The sequence below is a fragment of the Anomaloglossus baeobatrachus genome, chromosome 4 (assembly GCF_048569485.1).
Source record: "Anomaloglossus baeobatrachus isolate aAnoBae1 chromosome 4, aAnoBae1.hap1, whole genome shotgun sequence".
In the NCBI taxonomy this organism is placed as follows: Eukaryota; Metazoa; Chordata; class Amphibia; order Anura; family Aromobatidae; genus Anomaloglossus; species Anomaloglossus baeobatrachus.
Genome location: NC_134356.1, coordinates 593,344,537 through 593,368,242, shown reverse-complemented (window position 1 = coordinate 593,368,242; position 23,706 = coordinate 593,344,537). Strand labels below are relative to the sequence as shown.

General features: G+C 50.7%; 1 protein-coding gene across 5 annotated transcripts in view; it reads right to left on the bottom strand.

Moving 5' to 3' along the window:
- The window catches only part of ADD2 (adducin 2), a 197,050-nt gene that overhangs the window by 56,077 nt on the left and 117,267 nt on the right, over nucleotides 1-23,706 (bottom strand). For all 5 annotated transcript variants that reach the window (XM_075346143.1, XM_075346145.1, XM_075346147.1 and 2 more), the window contains one exon: nucleotides 1,194-1,283. In XM_075346143.1, coding sequence (XP_075202258.1) covers nucleotides 1,194-1,283 — 90 coding nt within the window. The remainder of the gene's footprint in view (nucleotides 1-1,193; nucleotides 1,284-23,706) is intronic.

Below are 23,706 nucleotides of genomic sequence, written 5' to 3'. Positions count from 1 at the left end.
TAGAGGCACTCTGCGAGGAGACCATGTGGGTTTAGTGCTGACTGCAGACTTCCCTGAAGACACACTGGCTAGAAGGCCAGGGGCATGGAGCCTGTGATCGCTTTGTGTTTAGGTGCGGGCAGCCTTCTGAGGAACTGGACTGCCAGGATACAGTGTATGGAGCAAGTCACAGATCCTGGACAGTGATTTCCTAAACGTCAGTGCTGACAGGAGTCAATGAGTGGATCCTGGCTCCAGAAAGGTAACCTCACAAAAGGGGGTTGTATACTGACCTAGGTCAGTGAGTGGACAGTGCTATGCCTCCACTGGAATACTGCTGCGCAGTTGTATCCAAAGCTGTGTGGGCGTACCCGAAGATGAAACAGACTGTGTCATATACCCTGTTTATGTTACTTTGTAGCCACAAGAAGGCGTTTGTTATGTTGCTGCAGTGCTAGTTTATGTGTATGAATAAACCAACTGGACTGTTTAAATAGAAAACTGTTCCTGTGTGCCTTAATCTAGCAGCCAAGCGAGTATCCCCCAGTACATTCCGTGAGTGCAGCCTCACATATGTCAAATGTTTTCTAAAATGTAGCTACACTTTTAAAGTTTTTTTGCCCCACTGCTTGGATCCGCTCTCTCGAAGAGAAGCTGGCAGAATGTCAAATTTCCCTAGAGCATCACCACTGGGGCAAATTAGAGACCCCTCTATAGTACCTTGAAAGTCAACAAGTGAGCTATATTTGAAAATGTGTTTTGTAAACTAGACAGTTCCTTTAAAAATATATTTATTTTATAAGCATAATGGTACTTTTAAAGAGGTAATCTACTTTCAGGAAAGTGGGCCCCAAACTTTGTAAAATACTCAGTGCTTGTGCATAGAGCTCAGTGAACATACTGCTGAACTTAGTGATTGGCTAGCGCACTGATTTGTGGTGGCCACATGACGTCACGGCTGAGGCCAAAACATGCGGACAAGAACAGCAGCGGGGAACTGGCGCTGGACTCAGGGAGGACAAATACCTGCTGAGTTTATTTTCAGTATTTTACACAGTTTGGGACCTACTTTACTGAAAGTGAACACGCTCTTTAAGTGTGGACTTCCCCAATTATTGGAATGGAATATTTGGATCTTGTGCAAAAGTCCTCGCTGTCAGTAGGAGAGTTATCATATTAAACATGACACTTCTGATTAGCTTATAGGAACATACCGGACTTCTGCTCTTATCCGTTATCACGCTGGCTAGTAACTGAGACTGAGGCCCAGCAGACTTCACATCTTGGCGATTTTGCTCTCGAATCTGTATATAAAAGTGAATTGAGTACAATGATTATTAGCAGAAAATTCTCAAATATAACAATAAGAGAGGTAAGGAAAAAAGGAGGAATGAAGGAAAAAAAACAGATAATTAAAAAGGGAAGCAAAAAATAGGAAAGGAGTGGGAAGAGGGGAATAATATAAAAATGTCAAATTGTCAAATCTGTATTAACATCTGGATCGTAGGACGAAGCCCCGTAATAATTACTGGATTTTTCCACCTGTTGGAATTCAATCCAATAAAACCATGTCTTGTAGAATCTCTCATGAGAGCCATGTAGGAAAGGTCCTCTGTGTGCATCACATCATTTATATTTGTGGCATAGACAAAGGATTATCCTTTTCAGTAACAGAGGAATTCAAGTCCTGACCGTAAGGCAAGATGGCACAGAATAGTGCGATTACTAGTAGGAAAGAAATGTTTTGTAAGTATGGAGTAAGTAAAAAATTTGATGCAAGCCCATCATCAAGTCAGTGGCTTTGCGTATCCCCTTCTTGAACATCTCTCCAAAAGGAGCCAAGTAGACTACAAGAACAGTAGGTATGAAGGAGTCTTCTTCCTGGCACCTTCAAGTTGTGGGGTTTACTTCTGTGAAAATTTTGTGTGGAACCAATAGTATTTTTACGAGGTAAGAGGTAGATCTACTGTCTCTGCTCTGTGGTCAGTGACAGACCAAGGTTGTCTTACCATTGTTCTACATACTTTAGCTGAGTGTAGGCCTTGTACTGACTGCAGGAGGGAGTTAGGGGTGCTTCACACACAGCGAGATCGCTACTGAGATCGCTGCTGAGTCACGGTTTTTGTGACCTCATTAGCGATCTCGCTGTGTGTGACACTGAGCAGCGATCTGGCCCCTGCTGTGAGATCGCTGCTCGTTACACACAGCCCTGGTTCGTTTTTTTATTGTTGCTCTCCCGCTGATAAGCACACATCGCTGTGTGTGACAGCGAGAGAGCAACAATCCTGAATGTGCAGGGAGCAGGAGCCGGCGTGTGACAGCCTGCGGTAAGCTGTAACCAAGGTAAACATCGGGTAACCTAGGTGGTTACTCGATATTTACCTTCGTTACCAGCCTCCGCAGCTCTCCCGCTGCCAGTGCCGGCTCCTGCTCCCTGCTGTCACGCTCCCCGGGTCTCCTGCCCTGCTCCCCGGCTCACCTGCCACGCTCCCCGGCTTCCCTGCTTTGCTCCCCGGCTCCTCTGTTAGGCGTCCCCCGCTCCACAGTCTCCAGCCCCCATCACCTGCGGTCCCCAGGCGGCCCGGTCCCCGCTCCCGGCGCCCGTCGGCAGCTCTGCTCCAGGCCGGCTCCCCTGCTTCCTATTCACCGCTTCCTGCCCTGGCTTCTGGCACCAGGGCCTCGCGCATGCGCATTAGGGCGCGCGCGGTCATTGACCCTCTCTTAAAGGGCCAGCGTCCACTGACAGGATATTGAACACACAGGTACAGGGTATAAAGGGGTTTAATGTCCAAGTGGGCGGGGCCTGTTCTTCGTGTTTCCTAAGCTAGGAGTCAGGTCTCCTTGTGTCTGTGATATACTCACCTATCTCTCTTCTAGAGCCGCTCCTGCCTCGCCATCTGGTCCTGCCGATTCCCGAACCCCGAACGCTGACTATCTGCCATCCCGTCAGTCCGTACCATCTCTGATCCCTGTGGTGATCCGTCCTCTCGCTCTATCGGTTCCAGACTCTGCCTGACAACATCTCGGCCTTCGAACCTGAGCTCCGTCACCCGGACTACCATCAGTGACTCCGTGATCCCAGGGACTTCTACATTCCACTCTTTTGAACGGACTGCCCTGCTACCTGTAGTGCTCCGGCTACCGGACTCCTTGCCTTCAGTAAGGTGTTCGGCCCAGTGGATCCACCTCCTGGGTCTGCCCGTCCACCTGGCCCTAACAATAAGAACAGGCCATGGATCCCGCCGAAGCACTAGCGGCCTTGCAGGAGGAACTCACACGCCAGCGTGAGACCCAGACCCGCATGCTGAACTTCATGTCTTCTGTGGACGCCCGCCTGAACACGCTACAAGCGTCGGTCACATCTTCGGCATCTCGAGCTTCCACTGTACAATCCATGGCCGCAGCTTCCGTGGCAGCCTCCTCGGATGCTTCCAGACTTCGTTTGGCCTCACCACCCCGGTACGCCGGAGATCCCAAGACCTGCAGGGGATTCATCAATCAATGCTCCCTCCATTTCAAGCAGCTGCCGCACTTGTTTGCCTCCAACCAAGCCAAGGTCGCGTTCATGATGTCCCATCTAGAGGGTGAGGCACTGGCCTGGATGAACCCCTTGTGGGAGAAGGAGGATCCGGTGACCACCAACATCCAGGAGTTCCTGCAGGCATTTCGTGGCACCTTTGACGAGCCCGGACGCGCCTCCGCGTCTGCCTCATCTCTCCTCCGGCTACGTCAGGGGACTCTGACGGTGGGCCAATATGCCATCCGTTTTCGCACCTTGGCTTCGGAACTCGGGTGGAACAATGAGGCTCTAACCGCCGCCTTCTGGGAAGGCCTCTCGGGTCGAATTAAAGATGAGCTGGCTGGTCGTGACGTGCCGTCCACCCTGGATGCCCTGATTGCCCTAGCGACTCGAGTGGATCTTTGCTTTCAGGAACGATCCAAAGAGGTGTCCCGTGAGAGACGTCCGATACGGCATTCCTCTCCTCCGCAGAAGCCCGCCGTACTTCAGTCAACGTCATCTGGTGTCTCCGTCCACGAGCCCATGCAGATCGACCGTTTGCGGCAGTCCGAACAACGCCGAGCAGAACGGCTCGCCAAGGGTCTCTGCTTCTACTGCGGAGAGGGTACACACCTTCTACGCTCCTGTCCAGAGAGGCCGGGAAACTCCAAAGCCTAGGGTTGGTAGGAGAGGCCACCCTAGGTGCTGGGACTCTCTCTGACCCGGTTACGTGGACTGTTCAAGTGACAACGGGAGAGACGCGGTTCACGGCCGAGGCGTACCTCGATTCCGGGGTAGCAGGCAATTTCATCCAGCAGGCCACGGTGGACAAGTACCAGGTGCCTGTTACTCCACTCGACAAACCCCTCGTGATTGCCTCTGTGGATGGGAGACCCCTTTCTGACACCATCTCGTGGATCACCAAGCCGGTGGAACTGCGTATCGGTGCCCTGCACACCGAGAACATCGCTCTCTATGTCCTCCCACACATGTCTCATCAGATCCTGCTGGGACTCCCCTGGTTACGGACACACGAACCGTCAGTCAGCTGGGGTACTGGTGAAATCACCCGATGGGGCTCCTCTTGCCACGAGAACTGTCTGAAGACTATACAACCCATCCGACGACCTCCGGTTCCAGAGTCCCTACCGGGACTGCCCTCGGCCTATTGGTCCTTCGCGGACGTCTTTGATAAAAAGGAGTCAGAGGTACTGCCGCCACATCGTCCTTACGATTGTGCCATTGACCTGCTCCCGGGAACTACACCACCTCGAGGACGCATATATCCGCTGTCTCCTGCCGAAACAAGGGCCATGTCTACCTACATCACAGAGAACCTGGCAAGGGGATTCATTCGGAGATCCTCCTCTCCTGCTGGAGCAGGCTTCTTCTTCGTTAAGAAGAAAGAGGGCGACCTACGCCCATGCATTGACTACCGGGGATTGAACCAAATCACCGTGAAAAATAAATACCCCCTGCTGCTCATCCCCGAATTGTTTGATCGGCTTAGAGGAGCTCGTGTGTTTACCAAGTTGGATCTTCGGGGTGCCTACAACCTGGTCCGCATCCGCTCTGGGGACGAATGGAAGACCGCGTTCAATACTCGCAATGGGCACTATGAATACTGTGTGATGCCCTTCGGCCTGTGTAACGCACCAGCAGTCTTTCAGGAATTGGTGAACGACGTGTTCCGGGACCTTCTCTACGTCTGTGTGGTGGTGTATCTTGATGACATCCTGGTCTTTTCTCCGGACCTCCAGACCCACAGAGAGAACGGGCAGCTGGTACTACAAAGACTGAGGGAGAATCGTCTGTACGCCAAGTACGAGAAGTGTGTCTTCGAGCAGTCTTCTCTTCCCTTCCTGGGTTACGTAATCTCCGATACCGGCCTGCAGATGGACCCGGAGAAGGTCTCTTCCATTCTCAACTGGCCCCCTCCTTCTGGACTGAAGGCAATCCAACGCTTTCTGGGATTCGCAAACTATTACCGTCAGTTCATCCCTCACTTTTCTGCTCTGACTGCACCTCTCTCCGCCTTGACCAAAAAGGGGGCTAATCCAAAGGACTGGTCACCTGCGGCCGACGCCGCGTTTGGCTCCCTGAAGCGGGCATTTGCTTCCTCCCCTGTGCTCCACCGTCCGGAGTTAAACCGACAGTTCACCTTGGAGGTGGATGCCTCCTCCTCGGGAGCCGGAGCAGTGCTCATGCAGAAGTCCTCCTCTGGGAAGATGGTTACTTGCGGTTTCTTTTCCAAGAGCTTCTCTGCGCCTGAACGCAACTACACCATCGGTGACCGAGAGCTATTGGCAGTCAAACTGGCTCTGGAGGAATGGCGCTACCTTCTGGAGGGAGCAGTGTACCCCGTGATCATTTACACGGACCACAAGAACCTGGAATACCTGCGGTCCGCTCAGCGACAGAACCCACGGCAAGCCAGGTGGTCCTTGTTCTTTGCCAGGTTCGATTTCCAGCTCCATTTCCGACCCGCGGACAAGAATGTATGCGCAGATGCCTTGTCCAGGTCATTCATGCCCATGGAGCAGGAGGAGGAGACATCCCAGCCCATCATCTGCCCTAGTAAAATCATTCCGGTGGCCCCTGTCACTCTGGCCCAGATACCGCCCGGGAAGACCTATGTCTCTGAGACCGACAGGCAAAAAGTGTTGCACTGGGGCCATGCCTCGAAAACAGCCGGCCATGCTGGTCAGAAGAGAACATGGAGTACAATTGTACGTCACTACTGGTGGCCATCCCTTCGCACGGACGTCGCTTCTTTTGTCTCAGCCTGCTCCTCTTGTGCCAGGAACAAGACGCCCAAGCATCTGCCATATGGCCGTCTTCTGCCTCTGCCTATACCCTCTGTTCCGTGGCAACACATTGCAATGGACTTTATTACGGACTTGCCCCTGTCCTCCGGACACACAGTCATATGGGTCGTGGTGGATCGGTTCTCCAAAATGGCTCATTTCGTCCCTATGGCTGGACTGCCCTCAGCCCAGGAACTCGCTGACGCCTACATACAGCACATCTTCCGGTTGCATGGCTTTCCATCACACATTGTGTCCGACAGAGGAACTCAGTTCACCTCCCGCTTCTGGAGGGCTCTCTGCAAACATCTGGGAGTGACTCTGGACTTTTCTTCAGCCTACCATCCTCAGTCGAATGGCCAAGTGGAACGAGTCAATCAGATCTTGACCTCCTTCTTACGTCACTACGTCAACGCCCATCACGACGACTGGTCCACGCTTCTTCCTTGGGCTGAATTCTCCCATAACCACCACGTCAGTGAGTCCTCCTCCAGCTCTCCCTTCCATGTCGTTTACGGACTTCAGCCTTCCGTCCCATTACCTGTATCCTCTTCCTCGGATGTCCCTGCTGCTGATGCTGTAGCCCGTGACTTTGCAACAATTTGGGACTCTGTCAAGACGTCCCTTGGACGTGCTTCCCTGCGGATGAAGAGACACGCAGACAAGAGGCGTCTGGATCCTCCGTGTTTCTCTCCAGGAGATCTGGTCTGGCTTGCTTCCAAGTACGTCCGATTGAAGCTACCATCATACAAGCTGGGTCCTCGCTACATCGGGCCGTATAAAGTCCTCAGCAAAATAAATGAGGTCTCCTACAAGCTGCAGCTCTTGGCCACGATGAGGATACCCAACTCCTTCCACGTCTCCCTGCTCAAGCCAGTTGTCCTTGGTCCCTTCTCCGCTGCTGCCAGTTCGGCTCCTCCTCCTATTGCTGATGATGACATCTATGCGGTAAGGGATATCGTGGCCATGAAAACCGTACGGGGCCGGCAGTTCTTCTTGGTGGACTGGGCGGGGTATGGTCCTGAGGATAGGTCCTGGGAACCCCGGGAGAATGTGGGTACTCCTCTGATACGTGCCTTCCTGTCCCGGTTGCGGGGAGGGGGGCGTGGGGGGGGGTACTGTCACGCTCCCCGGGTCTCCTGCCCTGCTCCCCGGCTCACCTGCCACGCTCCCCGGCTCCTCTGTTAGGCGTCCCCCGCTCCACAGTCTCCAGCCCCCATCACCTGCGGTCCCCAGGCGGCCCGGTCCCCGCTCCCGGTGCCCGTCGGCAGCTCTGCTCCAGGCCGGCTCCCCTGCTTCCTATTCACCGCTTCCTGCCCTGGCTTCTGGCACCCGGGCCTCGCGCATGCGCATTAGGGCGCGCGCGCGGTCATTGACCCTCTCTTAAAGGGCCAGCGTCCACTGACAGGATATTGAACACACAGGTACAGGGTATAAAGGGGTTTAATGTCCAAGTGGGCGGGGCCTGTTCTTCGTGTTTCCTAAGCTAGGAGTCAGGTCTCCTTGTGTCTGTGATATACTCACCTATCTCTCTTCTAGAGCCGCTCCTGCCTCGCCATCTGGTCCTGACGATTCCCGAACCCCGAACGCTGACTATCTGCCATCCCGTCAGTCCGTACCATCTCTGATCCCTGTGGTGATCCGTCCTCTCGCTCTATCGGTTCCAGACTCTGCCTGACAACATCTCGGCCTTCGAACCTGAGCTCCGTCACCCGGACTACCATCAGTGACTCCGTGGTCCCAGGGACTTCTACATTCCACTCTTTTGAACGGACTGCCCTGCTACCTGTAGTGCTCCGGCTACCGGACTCCTTGCCTTCAGTAAGGTGTTCGGCCCAGTGGATCCACCTCCTGGGTCTGCCCGTCCACCTGGCCCTAACACCTGCACACGCTAAGCGAAGCGGTGTGCGCTGGTAACTAAGGTAAACATCGGGTAACCATACCCGATGTTTACCTTAGTTACCAGTGTCCACAGCTTCCAGACGCCGGCTCCGTGCAAGCGCAGCGTCGCTTGCACGTCGCTGCTGGCTGGGGGCTGGTCACTGGTCGCTGGTGAGATCTGCATGTTTGACAGCTCACCAGCGACCATGTAGCGATGCAGCAGCGATCCTGACCAGGTCAGATCGCTGGTCGGATCGCTGCTGCATCGCTAAAGTGTGAAGGTACCCTAAGGTATTGACAAAGTGTGTCTTAGATGCTCTTTGCCAAGGCAAACAGCTTTGGATGAAGTATTCCCACAAACATATGTGGATCTAGATTGGAGTGAACTGAGAAAGTGTTGTGCTCTATGAATTCTGTAAGAACAGAGTATAACAAGAGAGGATATCAAATCTGATAGGAGACAACCGATTGCCCACGCCAAAATCGGTAAACATGAACTGGCAGTCTTTCACTTAGGTTTTCTAGACTAGATGGGAATTGAAGATTGCCTAAATTTGGGTACAAGAGAGATGAGGGGGGCAATATGTAATCTCACACAACTTCATAGTTACAGCAGGTAATCATGGAACCATTAAAAAAAGTGTAACTTCAGAGTGTTAAAAGAGGCAGGTTCTAGCAAGGGATGGACTGGACCGGGGGGCAGAGGGGCATGTGCCCTCTGGGCCGCTCTACCAGCATCTCTATAGGGCTGGCCTGCCACCAGCTGCGTAATGTCAGTATAACAGACTGTTATACTGTGATGCGGCCAGGCTGTCATACTAACATATTTACAGGCGCAGCGCTGACCCGGCTGCTTCACAGTACAGCAGATAAAGCTGTGAACAGTTCCCACGATCAGGATCAGTTGAGTTTTTGACATTGCAGAATTTCTGTACCAAATCTGCACCTTAATTTACTTGCGTTTTTTTTTATTGCGTTTTTTGATGCTGCATTTTTTTCTCTGTTTGGTGTGTCATCTTTAAAATAAAGAGAATTTTGTTTACTTACCGTAAATTATTTTTCTTATAGTTCCGACATGGGAGACCCAGACCATGGGTGTATAGCTAGCGACCTCCGGAGGACACACAAAGCACTACACTCAAACGTGTAGCTCCTCCCTCCGGGCTATATACACCCCCTGGATGACAATCTACCCAGTTCAGTGCAAAAGCTGAAGGAGGACATCCACCCATAAGTAGAGATAGAGTAAAACTCGGCAAAACCAGCACTCTGTCTACTAACAACAGCCGTGAAGCACACGGAACAAAAAAACTGCCAACAGGCAACAGGGAGGGAGCTGGGTCTCCCATGTCGGAACTATAAGAAAAAGAATTTACGGTAAGTAAACAAAATTCTCTTTTTCTTTATCGTTCCTCTATGGGAGACCCAGACCATGGGACGTTCCAAAGCAGTCCATGGGTGGGAAATAAACGAAACGGAGAAGTAGGCAAAACCTAACTTCACAAATGGGCGACAGCCGCCTGAAGGATGCGTCTGCCCAAGCTCGCATCTGCCGAAGCATGAGCATGCACTTGGTAGTGCTTAGAAAAAGTGTGCAGACTGGACCAAGTGGCAGCCTGACACACTTGCTGAGCCGTAGCCTGGTGCCTGAAAGCCCAGGAGGCACCGACAGCTCTGGTCGAGTGCGCCTTAATCCCCGACGGGGGAGGCACCTGAGAAGATTGGTAGGCATCGGCGATAGCCGACCTAACCCAACGAGCCAAGGTCGGTTTAGACGCCGAAAGGCCCTTGCGCTGACCCGTGGTTAGCACAAAAAGTGAGGTGCACCTTCGGCGGTGCGAGACACATAGATTCGGAGCGCCCGCACCAAATCTAAGGTGTGCAACGCCTTCTCAAAGCGATGCACAGGGGCCGGACAAAAAGAGGGCAATGAAATGTCCTGGTTAAGGTGGAAGGAAGACACCACCTTAGGGAGAAAGTCCGGAGTCGGACGAAGAACCACCTTGTCTTGGTGAAACACCAAAAGGGGGATTCCGAAGAAAGCGCAGCCAAATCAGAAACTCTCCTGAGAGAAGTTATGGCTACTAGAAAGACAACTTTCTGTGACAGTCTAGACAAAGGAACCTCCCTGAGAGGCTCAAAAGGGGGTTTCTGTAAGGCCGTGAGGACCAAATTAAGGTCCCAGGGATCCAAGGGTCGTCGGTAAGGAGGAATGATGTGAGATGCGCCCTGCATGAAGGTGCGCACCTGAGCCAGTTGGGCGATACGCCGCTGGAACAATACCGACAAAGCCGACACCTGTCCCTTAAGTGAATTGAGGGACAGACCCAACTGTAGACCCGACTGTAGAAAAGACAGGATGGTCGGCAAGGCGAACGGCCAAGGAGCATGGCCGGAAGAGCGACACCAGGACAGGAAAATTTTCCAAGTCCTGTGGTAAATCTTAGCCGAGGAAGACTTCCGAGCCTGAGTCATGGTGGAGATGACCTCAGAGGGAATGCCTGAAGCCGTCAGGATCCAGGACTCAAGAGCCACGCCGTCAATCTGAGAGCCGCAGAATTCTGGCGGAAGAACGGACCTTGAGAGAGAAGGTCTGGGCGGTCCGGAAGATGCCACGGCACCCCTACGGACAGGCGGAGCAGGTCTGGGTACCAGGCTCGCCTGGGCCAGTCCGGAGCAATGAGTATTACTCGACGGCCCTCCATTCGGATCTTGCGCAGAACCCTGGGCAATAGCGCTAGAGGGGGAAACACATAGGCCAGACTGAACTGAGACCAATCCTGAACCAGTGCGTCTGCTGCGAAGGCTTGAGGATCGTGGGAGCGAGCCACGTAAACCGGAACCTTCTTGTTGTGCCGGGAAGCCATTAGATCTACTTCCGGAGTGCCCCACTTGCGGCAAATTGACCTGAACACTGACGGATGCAGTGCCCACTCGCCGCCGTCCACGGTTTGACGGCTGAGATAATCGGCCTCCCAGTTTTCCACGCCTGGGATGTGGACTGCGGATATGGTGGACTTTGAGTCCTCCGTCCACTGGAGGATTCGTTGAACCTCCAACATCGCCAGACGGCTGTGAGTTCCGCCCTGGTGATTGATGTAGGCAACCGCTGTCGCGTTGTCCGACTGAACCCGAATGTGCTTGCCCGCCAATAGGTGGTGAAAGTCTAGGAGAGCTAGAAACACAGCTCTGATCTCCAGCACATTGATCGGGAGGGCTGATTCGGACGGAGTCCAAGTGCCCTGTGCTCGGTGATGGAGAAACACCGCTCCCCAGCCGGAGAGACTGGCATCCGTGGTGAGGATCACCCAGGACGGAGTCAGGAAGGACCGTCCCTGTGAAAGGGAGAGGGGCTGAAGCCACCACTGAAGGGAGTTCCTGGCCTGTGATGACAGAGCCACCAGCCTGTCCAAAGAAGAGATCCGCTTGTCCCAACAGCGGAGAATGTCCAGCTGCAAGGGACGCAGATGGAACTGGGCAAAGGGAACCGCTTCCATGGACGCCACCATCTGACCCAGCACCTGCATGAGGTGTCTGATGGAATGACGGCGGTGCCTCAGCAGAGAGCGCACCGCCAGACGAAGGGACTGCTGTTTGACTAAGGGCAACTTGACAAGTGCCGGCAGAGTCTCGAATTGCATCCCTAGGTACAAAAGTACCTGGGTCGGGGTCAGAGTCGACTTGGGGAGGTTGACAAGCCACCCGAATTGGACTAGAGTGGCGAGAGTGAGCGAGACACTCCGCTGACAGTCTACACTGGATGAGGCCTTGACTAGAAGGTCGTCCAGGTAAGGAATCACTGCCAACCCCTGGAGGTGCAGGACCGCAACCACTGCTGCCATGACCTTGGTGAACACTCGGGGGGCCGTGGCTAAGCCAAAGGGAAGAGCCACGAACTGGAAATGTTCCTCTCCGATCGCAAAGCGTAGCCAGCGCTGGTGTGAAACCGCAATAGGCACATGCAGATAGGCATCTCTGATGTCGATGGATGCCAGAAAATCTCCCTGGGTCATTGAGGCAATGACCGATCTTAGAGATTCCATGCGAAAGTGCCGCACCTGAACATGCTTGTTGAGAAGCTTGAGATCCAGGATGGGCCGGGAGGAACCGTCCTTTTTGGGAACTAGAAAGAGGTTTGAGTAGAAACCTCTGAACCGTTCCCGGGCGGGGACCGGAACAATTACACCGTTGGTCTGCAGGGATGCCACGGCCTGAGAGAAGGCGGCGGCTTTGGAGCAGGGGGGGGGGGTGGACAGAAAAAATCTGTTTGGCGGGCTGGAGGAAAAAGGTATCCTGTAGCCGTGGGTGATGATATCCCGCACCCACTGATCGGAGACGTGTTGCAACCACACGTCGCCAAAGTGGGAGAGCCTGCCCCCGACCAAGGACGTTGCTGGCGCGGCCAGATAGTCACGAGGAGGCTGCCTTGGTGGCAGCGGCTCCTCCGGTCTTTTGAGGACGCGGCTTTGCGCGCCAGTTGGATTTACGATCCTTGGCGGTAGTGGACGAGACTGTGGGCTTAGAGGATGACCAGTTAGAGGAACGAAAGGAACGAAACCTCGATTGGTTCCTGCCCTGGGTAGGTTTCTTGGCTTTAGCTTGTGGCAAGGAAGTACTCTTCCCGCCAGTAGCTTCCTTAATTATGTCATCCAGCTGTTCCCCAAACAGCCGTGACCCAGTAAAAGGGAGACTCGCAAGGTACTTCTTAGAGGAAGCGTCCGCTTTCCACTCTCGAAGCCACAAGATCCTGCGGATCGCGAGGGAGTTAGCGGAAGCCACTGCCGTGCGATGAGAAGCCTCCAGGACGGCAGACATGGCGTAGGATGCAAAAGCCGAAGCTCGGGAAGTTAAGGCATCCATCTCAGGAATAGAGTCCCTGGAAAAGGAATGAATCTCCGCCAGAGAGGCAGAGATAGCCTTAAGAGCCCATACCGCCGCAAAAGACGGAGAGAAGGAGGCTCCTGCCGCCTCAAATACAGACTTGGCCAGAAGGTCAACCTGGCGGTCAGTGGGATCCTTAAGAGAAGTGCCGTCGGCCACCGCAACTACTGTGCGGGCTGAGATTCTGGACACTGGAGGGTCCACCTTTGGGGACTGGGCCCAGTCCTTAACCACCTCCGGTGGAAACGGGAAACGGTCATCTGAACTACGTTTCGGAAAACGTTTGTCAGGACAGGCCCTAGGCTTGTTAACAGTGGTCTGAAAGCTGGAGTGGTTAAAAAACATACTCCTAGGTTTCTTAGGAGAGGTAAACTGGTGTACCTCTACCAGAGAGGGTTGATCCTCTGACTCCTGTGGGTTGAGGTTCAGTACGGAGTTAATGGACGCAATCAAGTCACTAACGTCCGCATCGCCGTCAGACAAGTCAATGGGATACATAGAGGTAGAGTCTGAGCCCACAGTAAGTGAATCATCCTCGCCCCGCACCTCGGCTTGTGAATCAGAGCCGTGGGACGAGGAAGGAGAAGGGTCCGTGCGTCTCCGTTTAGGGGGACGGGGTCCTAGGACATGCTCTGAGGGCTCTGCAGAGCTCGGAGCCGCAGAGACACCCTGAGAGGGAGGCTGATGCATAGACAGCAGCGTCTGGGACAGCTGCCCCATGGAATCGGCAAACGACTTGGAAAGAGCCTGTGAAAAGGATGCTACCCAAGCCGGGGGTTCAGCCACCGGGACCGAAGCAGCCTGAGGGACCCCTGAGGAGGCTCCAGGCTAAGACACAACCATATTAGCACAGTTATCACAATGTGGGTACGTGCTAGGCTCTGGCAGAATTAGCTTGCAAGCAGTGCATATAGCATACATGTTTGCAGCCTTGCTCCTAGTGACAGACATGCTGCTGTGGAGGAAGCTCTGCAGCCAAAACACACTCCAGTAGAAAGCCTGAGTGTATAAAAATCCACAACCATAGGTTGTGGCTTACCAGCCCTGCTCTCTGTGTCCTCCGGATTTCACCGCTCCCCTGTAAAGTGACAGCTTTCCAAAAAGTATGCAGCTGCAGCATCCAGCGCTTCTCAGTGATAAAAACGCTGATAAAATGGCGCTGGGAGAAGGAGGGGGGGCGTGTATAAGCCCAGGAGCGGGAAATCAGAGGCACAGAGATACAGGGGGGTAGACAGGGGAGGGGACATCTCCTTAGAGAGGAGTGCCCTCCCCTCTGCTGGCCGGGCGGTGGGCGGCGCTGTATGCAAAACATACAGAAGAAGCCAAAAACGAAACTAGGCCCAAACTGAAGCCGGGGCCTAGATTTTAAAGTGCGGCCGACGAGCAGGCACCGTCGGCGCGGTTCTCATGGGAAATTCCCAGAACCGGCCGAAATTAACAGTAACGCTAAAGCACATACTGCCCCCATAATAAAAGCACCCGGGACCCCTGAAAAAACGTCTCAATACTTAGCTTTGAGACGCAGGGCCATGTCCCTGAGTGGGGTTAACGCTCCTTCCAGCAGGGACCAGACAGGGCTGTGGATGGAGCCGGCCTCCTGCAAGCAGAGAGGACCGTGATGGCTCCCACTTCAAACAGAGCCTCGACAGAGGATGCGAAGGAGCTCGGCATGTGAAGGCTCCAGCCTTATTAAAATCAACCTTAACAGCACCCCGCAGAGTGGAGCGTGAAGGGACATGCCGGGAGTCCAGACTGGACCCGCTTTTCTTCCAAATCTTTAAAAAATTAAAATAAAATTGAAAAAATATGAGGAAATAAAAGTGTGTGTATCCTCCTGAAACACAAAGCGTTGAACTGGGTAGATTGTCATCCAGGGGGTGTATATAGCCCGGAGGGAGGAGCTACACGTTTGAGTGTAGTGCTTTGTGTGTCCTCCGGAGGTCGCTAGCTATACACCCATGGTCTGGGTCTCCCATAGAGGAACGATAAAGAAAAAGCTGTTTTGTTTTTGAAACTTCCTGGTATTGACACTATTAGGTGCAGATTAAATTAGTTTTGGGGCATTTTCGCTGCGTAAATGCACCAAAAACGCATGTGTGTGTCTTTAACCTGTGGATTTTCCGCATCTAATGCAAGTCTATGGGGGAAAATATGCACAGAGCGTTCCCACAAGAAAAATTTACATACTGCGGCTTGGAAAAACACAACGTGGGTCAGTTTACGCAGCGTAAAAATAAAGCACAGTGGACATAAAATTTCTATTAATGCCATCCACTTTGCTTGTACTGTAAAACTCAGTGTTTTGGACGTAGCAAAAATATGCTGCATCCAAAACGCGAGTTACACTGATTGTAGGAGCATACCCTTAGGCTAGGTTCACATTTCCGTTGTTTTGCATCAGTCACATGCGTTGCTTGACGCTTGTGACTGATGCGTTGTACAACGGATGACAAAGAACAGAATTCATTGTCGGACTCCGTTGTGTGCGGGGGGGGGGGCGGAGGGCGAGGTGGATGGAGCCGAGCGGGGCCATGGCGCTGAGGACGTCAGTGCCGCGGTCTGCATGGCTGGGGACAGGTGAGTGTGTGTGAGTGTGTGTGTGTACATGCAGAGTGCAGGAGGGGGCGGAGCCGAGCGGGGACGTGTCGGGCTCCCTGCACACGTAGCCAGGGTAAATATCGGGTAAGAACTAAGCAAAGCACTTTGCTTGGTTACCCGATATTTACCTTGGTTACCAGCGTACACCGCTTAGCGCTGGCTCCTTGCACACATAACCAGGGTAAATATCGGGTAACTAGGCAAAGCGCATTGCTTGGTAACCCGATGTGTATCCTGGTTACGTGTGCAGGGAGCCAGAGAGAACATGCGCAGCGAAATCCTATGGATTGCACTGCTCAATAAACGTTACAAGCGGCGTTCCTTCCGCCCCACGGTCAGTCGTTCCACGACTTATCAGTTGGGCGGAGGATGCAACGCAGCATCATCAGTCACAATCCGCCGCTCATACAAGTCTATGGGAACAACGGAATCCGCCAAATGGATTTCGTTGTTTACCAGAGCCGCGGATTGTGACTGGTACAATTTAACGGAAGTGTGAACCTAGCCTTATACTGACATCACACAGTGCACACTGCACTGGCTCCTTACTGCCAAAGACGATCTTCAATCAACTATATGGGCCAAATGGGAAACAAGAGCCAAGCCAGAAGAATGTGCGGTTTCAGATCACCATAACTGAAAACACCCAAATTATGTATGTCTGTGTGTGTGTCTGTGTATACAGTATAGGATTGTGTACATATATTTAATTATGCATGTGAATATTTATACGTTTAACTTTGTGTATATGTCTTAAAGTATGCATCTGCTTATATATGTATGTGCAAGTGCTTTTCAATAAATTAGAATATCATCAAAAAGTTAATTTATTTTAGTAATTGAATACAAAAAGGGAAACACTTATATTATATAGAGTCATTACTCACAGAGGGATCTATTTCAAGTGTTTATTTCTGGTAATGTTGATGATTATGGCTTACAGCCAATGAAAACCCAAAAGTCATGCTGATTGACAGCCGGCTGTCCCTCATTGTCCACAGAGGAGAGGAAAAGATGCCGCCGTTCTGTTGATGTCATGTCAGGGGAAGCAGCAAGAATGGTCTGTGACCGCTCTGTACCGGTGCAGAACGGCGCCCGGCACAACAGACAGGTAAGTAGCAACCATATGCCGGTTAGTGCTTAGGCACAATTTTATTTCATTTTTAACAGAGTCCCGGATATTCCTTTTAAGTTTTAAAAGCCCTTGTAAGTCACTGACAGCGGCAATTAGTGCGGTGACCAGCGCATGCACTCATCAGCACCCATACGTCCCCCATAACACAGTTGCAGATTGATGACGGCTTGCCATGTGTTCCTGCCATGTTGGTTGTCCTATGAAGCCCAGCCTAAAGGTTGCTTTACACACTGCGACATTGCTAACGATATATCGTCGGGGTCACGTCGTAAGTGACACACATCCGGCGCCGTTAGCGACATCGCAGCGTGTGACACCAATGAGCGACGATCAACGAGCACAAAAACGTGAAAAATCGTTGCTCGTTGACACGTCATTCATTTCCTTAATATCGTTGCTGCTGCAGGTACGATGTTGTTCATCGTTCCTGCGGCACCACACATCGCTATGTGTGACACCGCAGGAACGACGAACATCTCCTTACCTGCGTCCACCGGCAATGAGGAAGGAAGGAGGTGGGCGGGATATTCCGCCCTCTCATCTCCGCCCCTCCTCTGCTATTGGATGGCTGCCGTGTGACGGCGCTGTGAGGCTGCATGAACCGCCCCCCTTAGAAAGGAGGCGGATCGCTGGCAAGAGCGACGTCACAGGGAAGGTAAGTCCTTGTGACGGGTGTTAGCGACGTTGTGCGCCACGGGCAGCGATTTGCCCGTGTCGCACAACCGACGTGGGCAGGTACGCTCGCTAGCGATATCGGTTCCGATATCGCAGCGTGTAACGCACCCTTTAGGCTGGAGCACATATGAAAATGTCACAATCAAAGTGCTGGGCAGTTATTACAGCACGCTGACTGTGTAGTGACCATTGACTGGATCAGCTCCCAAACTGCTAGTATTACTGGAAGCGAGTCGCTGCAGAGAGAATAAAACTTAAAATTCTACCTGCAGCCAACATTTTTTCCAGTAAGCCGGCTAATCAGGCTATAAACGCTAATTAGCCGCAGATTGACGCAGATAAATAGCATTTCTCAAGGTGACAAGTTAACTTTACAGAGGTGTCTAGAACATTTGTAGAATTTCACTGCCTCTTAGCATTGTGTTATGTACTATTAGGATTCCTCTGTTTTTACACTCTCGGCGCTCGTCATACCACCTGCTCCATGTGCAATTTTTATAGAGACAAGCACTTGCCAAGAATCTTCTGCTTCTCTTATTGTTTCGATTGGGTTTATCAGAAGCGAAAGAGGTTGGCACGTGATTGTTGTGGAGACATGTAGGTCAGTGGGTGCTCTTGTCCGCTGGCCACACTGTGTTTAAAAAGACCGCATGGACCAGGGCTCATCCCACTGAAAGCCCGTACTTCTTCCCTGTGGGCAGAACACAACACAGGGTGAAGGTACCACACTTCGGTTAGACTTTTGGGCCACCAACAGTCAACAGCATATAGCATTTTCCCAGAAAGAACACATGATGGTACAAGTGACAGAGTCTCACCCTTCTGCTGGCCCGCCAGGGATTAGAATATTTGTGACTTCAGGGCATCTAGGGCCAACTATCCCAGTCAGCAGCACCCTGCCTTTGGTGGTAACCAAATGAAAGGAGATAGTGGCAAGCATAGGAACCTGACTAACCACAGTGAGGTCTGTAGCTAGGAGACTGGATTGTTCCATCCTGGGTGCTCCAAGTGAATTTATGGGCTCAGTGTTGGACAGTGGAGCAGTTCTGTAATCCTCCAGCTGGAACCATGGACCCTAGGCTGAAGTCCTGTAGAATGATATCGGTGACAGGAGCAAGAACCTTTTTATATGCCACAGTTACCATTTCAGGATATTGTGTCTTACAGGAATTGGGGAGGGGACAATAATTGTTGTTCCCTCATTGTTTGCTGATTCACTTAGACTGCAAAGTTGTCCTACAAATGCAGACGACACTCCACAAATTAACATACAGAAAGAGGCATCAAACAGTCTGACATGAAACAATGGCTAATGTCTCTTGATTTACTGAACAAAGGAATAGTACATCTGGCATAATTTAAGCTGGGTTCACACTAAACGACAGCGACAACGACGTCGCTGTTACGTCACCATTTTCGGTGACGTAACAGCGACCTTGTAAGTCGCTGTTATGATCGCTGCTTAGCTGTCAAACACAGCAGAAGCAGCGATCATAAGGTCGCTGTGCTACATGTTCAGAGAGCAGGGAGCCGCGCTTAGCGCTGGCTCCTTGCTCTCCTGCAGCACACATCGGGTTAATTAACCCGATGTGTGCTGCAGCTACATGTCACAGTTCAGAGAGCAGGGAGCCGCGCTTAGCGCTGGCTCCTTGCTCTCCTGCAGCACACATCGGGTTAATTAACCCGATGTGTGCTGCAGCTACATGTCACAGTTCAGAGAGCAGGGAGCCGCGCGCACTGCTTAGCGCTGGCTCCTTGCTCTCCTTGCTACAGTATACATCGGGTTAATTACCCGATGCATACTGCAGCCACATGTCACAGTGCAGGAGCCGGCACTGGCAGCAAGGGCGGCGGAGGCTGGTAACCAGCGTAAACATCGGGTAACCAGGGAAAGGTCTTCCCTTGGTTTACCGCAGCTGCCAGTGCCGGCTCCTGATCGCTTCATTTCGTCGCTCTCTCGCTGTCACACACAGCGATGTGTGTGTCACAGCGGGAGAGTGACGACCAAAAAATGAAGCTGGACATTCAGCAACGACCGGCGACCTCACAGCAGGGGCCAGGTCGTTGCTGGATGTCACACACAGCGACAGCGACGGGACGTCGCTGCAACGTCACAGAAAATGGTGACGTAGCAGCGACGTCGTTGTCGTTGTCGCTGTGTGTGACACCAGCTTAAGGCTGGTTTCACATCATTTCGCATCTTACTGGATCCTTTGTGCGCTCAATGCATTTTCAATGGACTTGTGGTAAGATGCGTTTGCATGCGGTTGTGTGCGTTACTGTCTGGATCCGGTAATTTACGGTATTTTATCTTGATACAAAAACGCAACATGTTGTTTTTTACGTATGAAGATAAAATACCGCATTTCACCGCATCCGGTACATTGCGGCGCGCTCTGCAATGCTTTTCAATGAGTGCCGAATCTGTTTTGTACCGCAAGTCACCGTATCTGATTGGCAGGATGCGGTTTTCAGTACTGAGCATGCCCGGAAAGTAGGAAAACAAAGTTATCTTGAAGTATGTATACCAAGGAACATCCACATTGTCTCAGAATTGACTGAACACCCCAGAGCTTTGACCAAATGTAAGTTTTGTCACACTGTGCTGTTATAATGGCCTGCTTTTTTTTTTTTTTTTTGTTCTAATGTACTTTCTTTATACCTTCACAGCTGCTGACCTCCCAGCCCAGGAGCCAGTAATCGCCCCAAGTTTGGCACCCCAAATCTTCAAAACAGTGAGTATATTTAAATTGTACAAATTTCTACATGCTTTAACCCCTTCAGCTCCCGGGCATTTTGCGTTTTTCCGTGTTTTTTTTCCTCTCTTTCTTCCAAGAGCCGTAACTTTTTTATTTTTCCGTCAATCGTGCCATACAAGGGCTTATTTTTTGCGGGACGAGTTGTAGTTTTAAATAAAACCATAAGTTTTACCATATGGTGTACTGGAAAATGACAAAAAAATTCCAAGTGCGGAAAAATTGCAAAAAAAGTGTGATCGTACAATAGTTTTTGGGAAATTTTATTCACCGTGCTCACTTTATGGTAAAACTGATGTGTCAGTGTGATGCCACAGGTCGGTGCGGGTTTGTAGACACCAAACATGAATAGGTTTACTTGTATCTAAGGGGTTAAAAAAAATATAAAAAGAAAGTGGTGCACATTTTGCGCCATTTTCCGAAACCCGTAGCGTTCTTATTTTTTTGGATCTATCGCTCAGTGATGGCTTATTTTTTGCGTCTCGAGCTGACGTTTTTAACTGTACCATTTTTGCGCAGATGCTACGTTTTGATTGCCTGTTATTGCATTTTGCGCAAAATTTGCAGTGACCAAAAAATGTAATTTTGGCGTTTGGAATTTTTTACTGCTACGCCATTTACCAATCAGATTAATTGATTTTATATTTTGATAGATCGGGCATTTCTGAAAGCAGCAATACCAAATATGTCTATATTTTTTAACCCTTTAATTTTCAATGGGGTGAAAGGGGGGTGATTTGAACTTTTATTTATATATTTTTTTTTTTAATTTTTTAAAACTTTTTTTTTACTTTTTTTTTATTTTACTAGTCCCCCTAGGGGGCTATAGCGATCAGCAATCTGATCGCTCTGCTATACCTCCAGATCACAGCTACAGAGCTAAGATCTGCAGATACGCTGCTTTACTTTCAATGCCGGCTGTATTCCGGCATTGAGAGGAAGTGACTCATGTTAGCTACAGACGTCATCACATGACCCTGTGCTACCATGGCAACCACCAGAAGTCACGTGATCATGTCAACAAAAGGGGTACAGAGAACAGTCAAACAATGTATATATACCTTTGTGGGGGTGTAAAAAAAAAAAACGGATCCGTCAAAATTTGGCAAAAAACAGCAGTCAAACGCATGCAACCGCAAGTCACCGGGCCGGTTTTATGCTGGATCCGGTAGATGGATCTGGTAAAATAACGGTCCGGTGGCTTGTGGTTGCATGCGGTGTACTATAAATAAAATGGATCCGGCATGCATATAGAGCAGTGGGGTGATGAGCACAGAGAGTTTGCAAACAGCCGTATTTTAACACAGAATCTGAAAATATTTTTTGAAGGTGAAAATAAAATTTTCCAAAAGGTATTTTTTCTTTCATTTTTTTAAAATGGTGTTCAAAAGGGACTCACTAGGTAACCTTTTTGTATGTAGTGAGCTGGGTTATGGTACTGTATCTATGTAGTAAGCTTGGTTTTGCTCCCTTATCTATGCAGTAAGCTCGTATTTGTTCCCATATCTACATATTAAGCTTGATTACAGTACCATATTTATGCATTAAGCTTGGTTCTGATACCATACCTATGCAGTAATCTTGTCTCTGTATCGTGCAGTGTACTGCTCTGTACTCACCAAGTGTCATAGCAACTTCTGACTCTGTTCACACTACAGAGTCTGACACGCCACCTGGTGCTTTTGATTTGCTCAGTCAGAGCTGGGCATCGACCCGTCTTGTGCTCAGTGGTGATCGGTCTAGCAGGAGTTAATTCCTGCTGGCCTGTGAATTGCTGCTAGAGTCACAGGTTATTGAAGACCTATCACATCCGCCAGACATAGCTGTTCTATATCGTCAATAGGGATTTATAGCAGAGAATGGTATTACTTTAAGGAAAGTCTTCAAAAGGTAGAGAATGCACGAGAGGTGATTCATTTTAAAAATCTCTGTCCGGCCGAACCACGTAAAGGTTCCCTGCCTACTGGAGACGTCTACTTGGATGGTTTTTAATACAGAGGGAATGTTATTTGTAATACCGTCTTAAAGAGGTTGATCCACAATCAAAGTTAATTTTAATTAATGGATCTCGGAATAATAATTTCCACAATTGGATGTGTTTACAAAAAAATGTTCCTGTGCTGAGATAATGTTATATATGTGTCCCTGCTATGTGCTGTGTAATGGCCGTGTCTGACCATACCACATCTCCTGTGCACTGGAGGAAGAAAGAGTATACAGACAAGACAGCAAGGGATCATAGCTGATTCTTTTATGTGAGGTAAAACATTTCCCTGCCTGTTTTTAAAAATATGTTTTACCTAAAGGAATTATCTACAATCCCGGGAAAGATGCAAGAGTATAAAGACATTAGATCATAGTTGATTCTTTTTTTCTTTAAGGTAAAACATTGTTTAAAAATAGGCAATGAAATGTTTTACCTCACAAAAAGAATCAGTTGTGATATCATGCTAAAGACAAACACAAAACGGTAAAGCGGAACAAGGTGAGCATCATTTGAGATGGTGATACTCCTTGAAAAGACACCATTCACCCGGACTATGGCAGAGGGACCAATGTATAGAGATACAACTTAAAATATTAGTATTCAGGCTTATTCTTGGAAGAGTCTTTTCCTTTAAGATCCAGTTTAGTCCTCCTGTGTTTTGATGAAAATGAAAACGCTTTCAGTATTGAACTTTCCCCCTCCCTCCCTCCTTTTCTCACTTTCTCTGACTGGTTCTTCTAGACACTCGCTGTAGGTGATTTTTCCATTAAATTATCACACCTTAAATATTAATCCATGCTTCACTTGGACCGCCGCATGATCCTTAAGGGTGCTTTACACGCTGCAACATCGCTACCCATATATCGTCGGGGTCACGTCGTTAGTGATGCACATCCGGCGCCAGTAGCGACATCGCAGCGTGTAACACCAAGGAGCGACGATCAACGATCGCAAAAACGTCAAAAATCGTTGATCGTTGACACGTCGCTCCTTTTCATAATATCGTTGGTGGTGCATGCCGCTGGTTGTTCGTCATTCCTGCGGCATCACACATCGCTATGTGTGACTCCGCAGGAACGAGGAACATCTCCTTACCTGCGGCCGCCGGCAATGAGGAAGGAAGGAGGTGGGTGGGATGTTACCTCCCGCTCATCTCCGCCCCTCCTCTGCTATTGGGTGGCCACTTAGTGACGCCGCTGTGACGCCGAACGAACCGCCCCCTTAGAAAGGAGGCGGCTCGCCGGTCACAGCGACGTCGCTAGGCAGGTAAGTACTTGTGACGGGTGTTAGCGATGTTGTGCGCCACGGGCAGCGATTTGCCCGTGACGCACAACTGACGGGGGCGGGTACGCTCGCTAGCGATATCGATACCGATATCGCAGCGTGTAAAGTACCCTTTCGATCGGGGTTCTGGAATTCGGAAACATGGCTATGCAGAGCTTCGTCTTTAATGCAGCGTAGGTGTGCATGCTCCGGTTCTGCTGCCTTCATTGTGTATGGGACTGCCA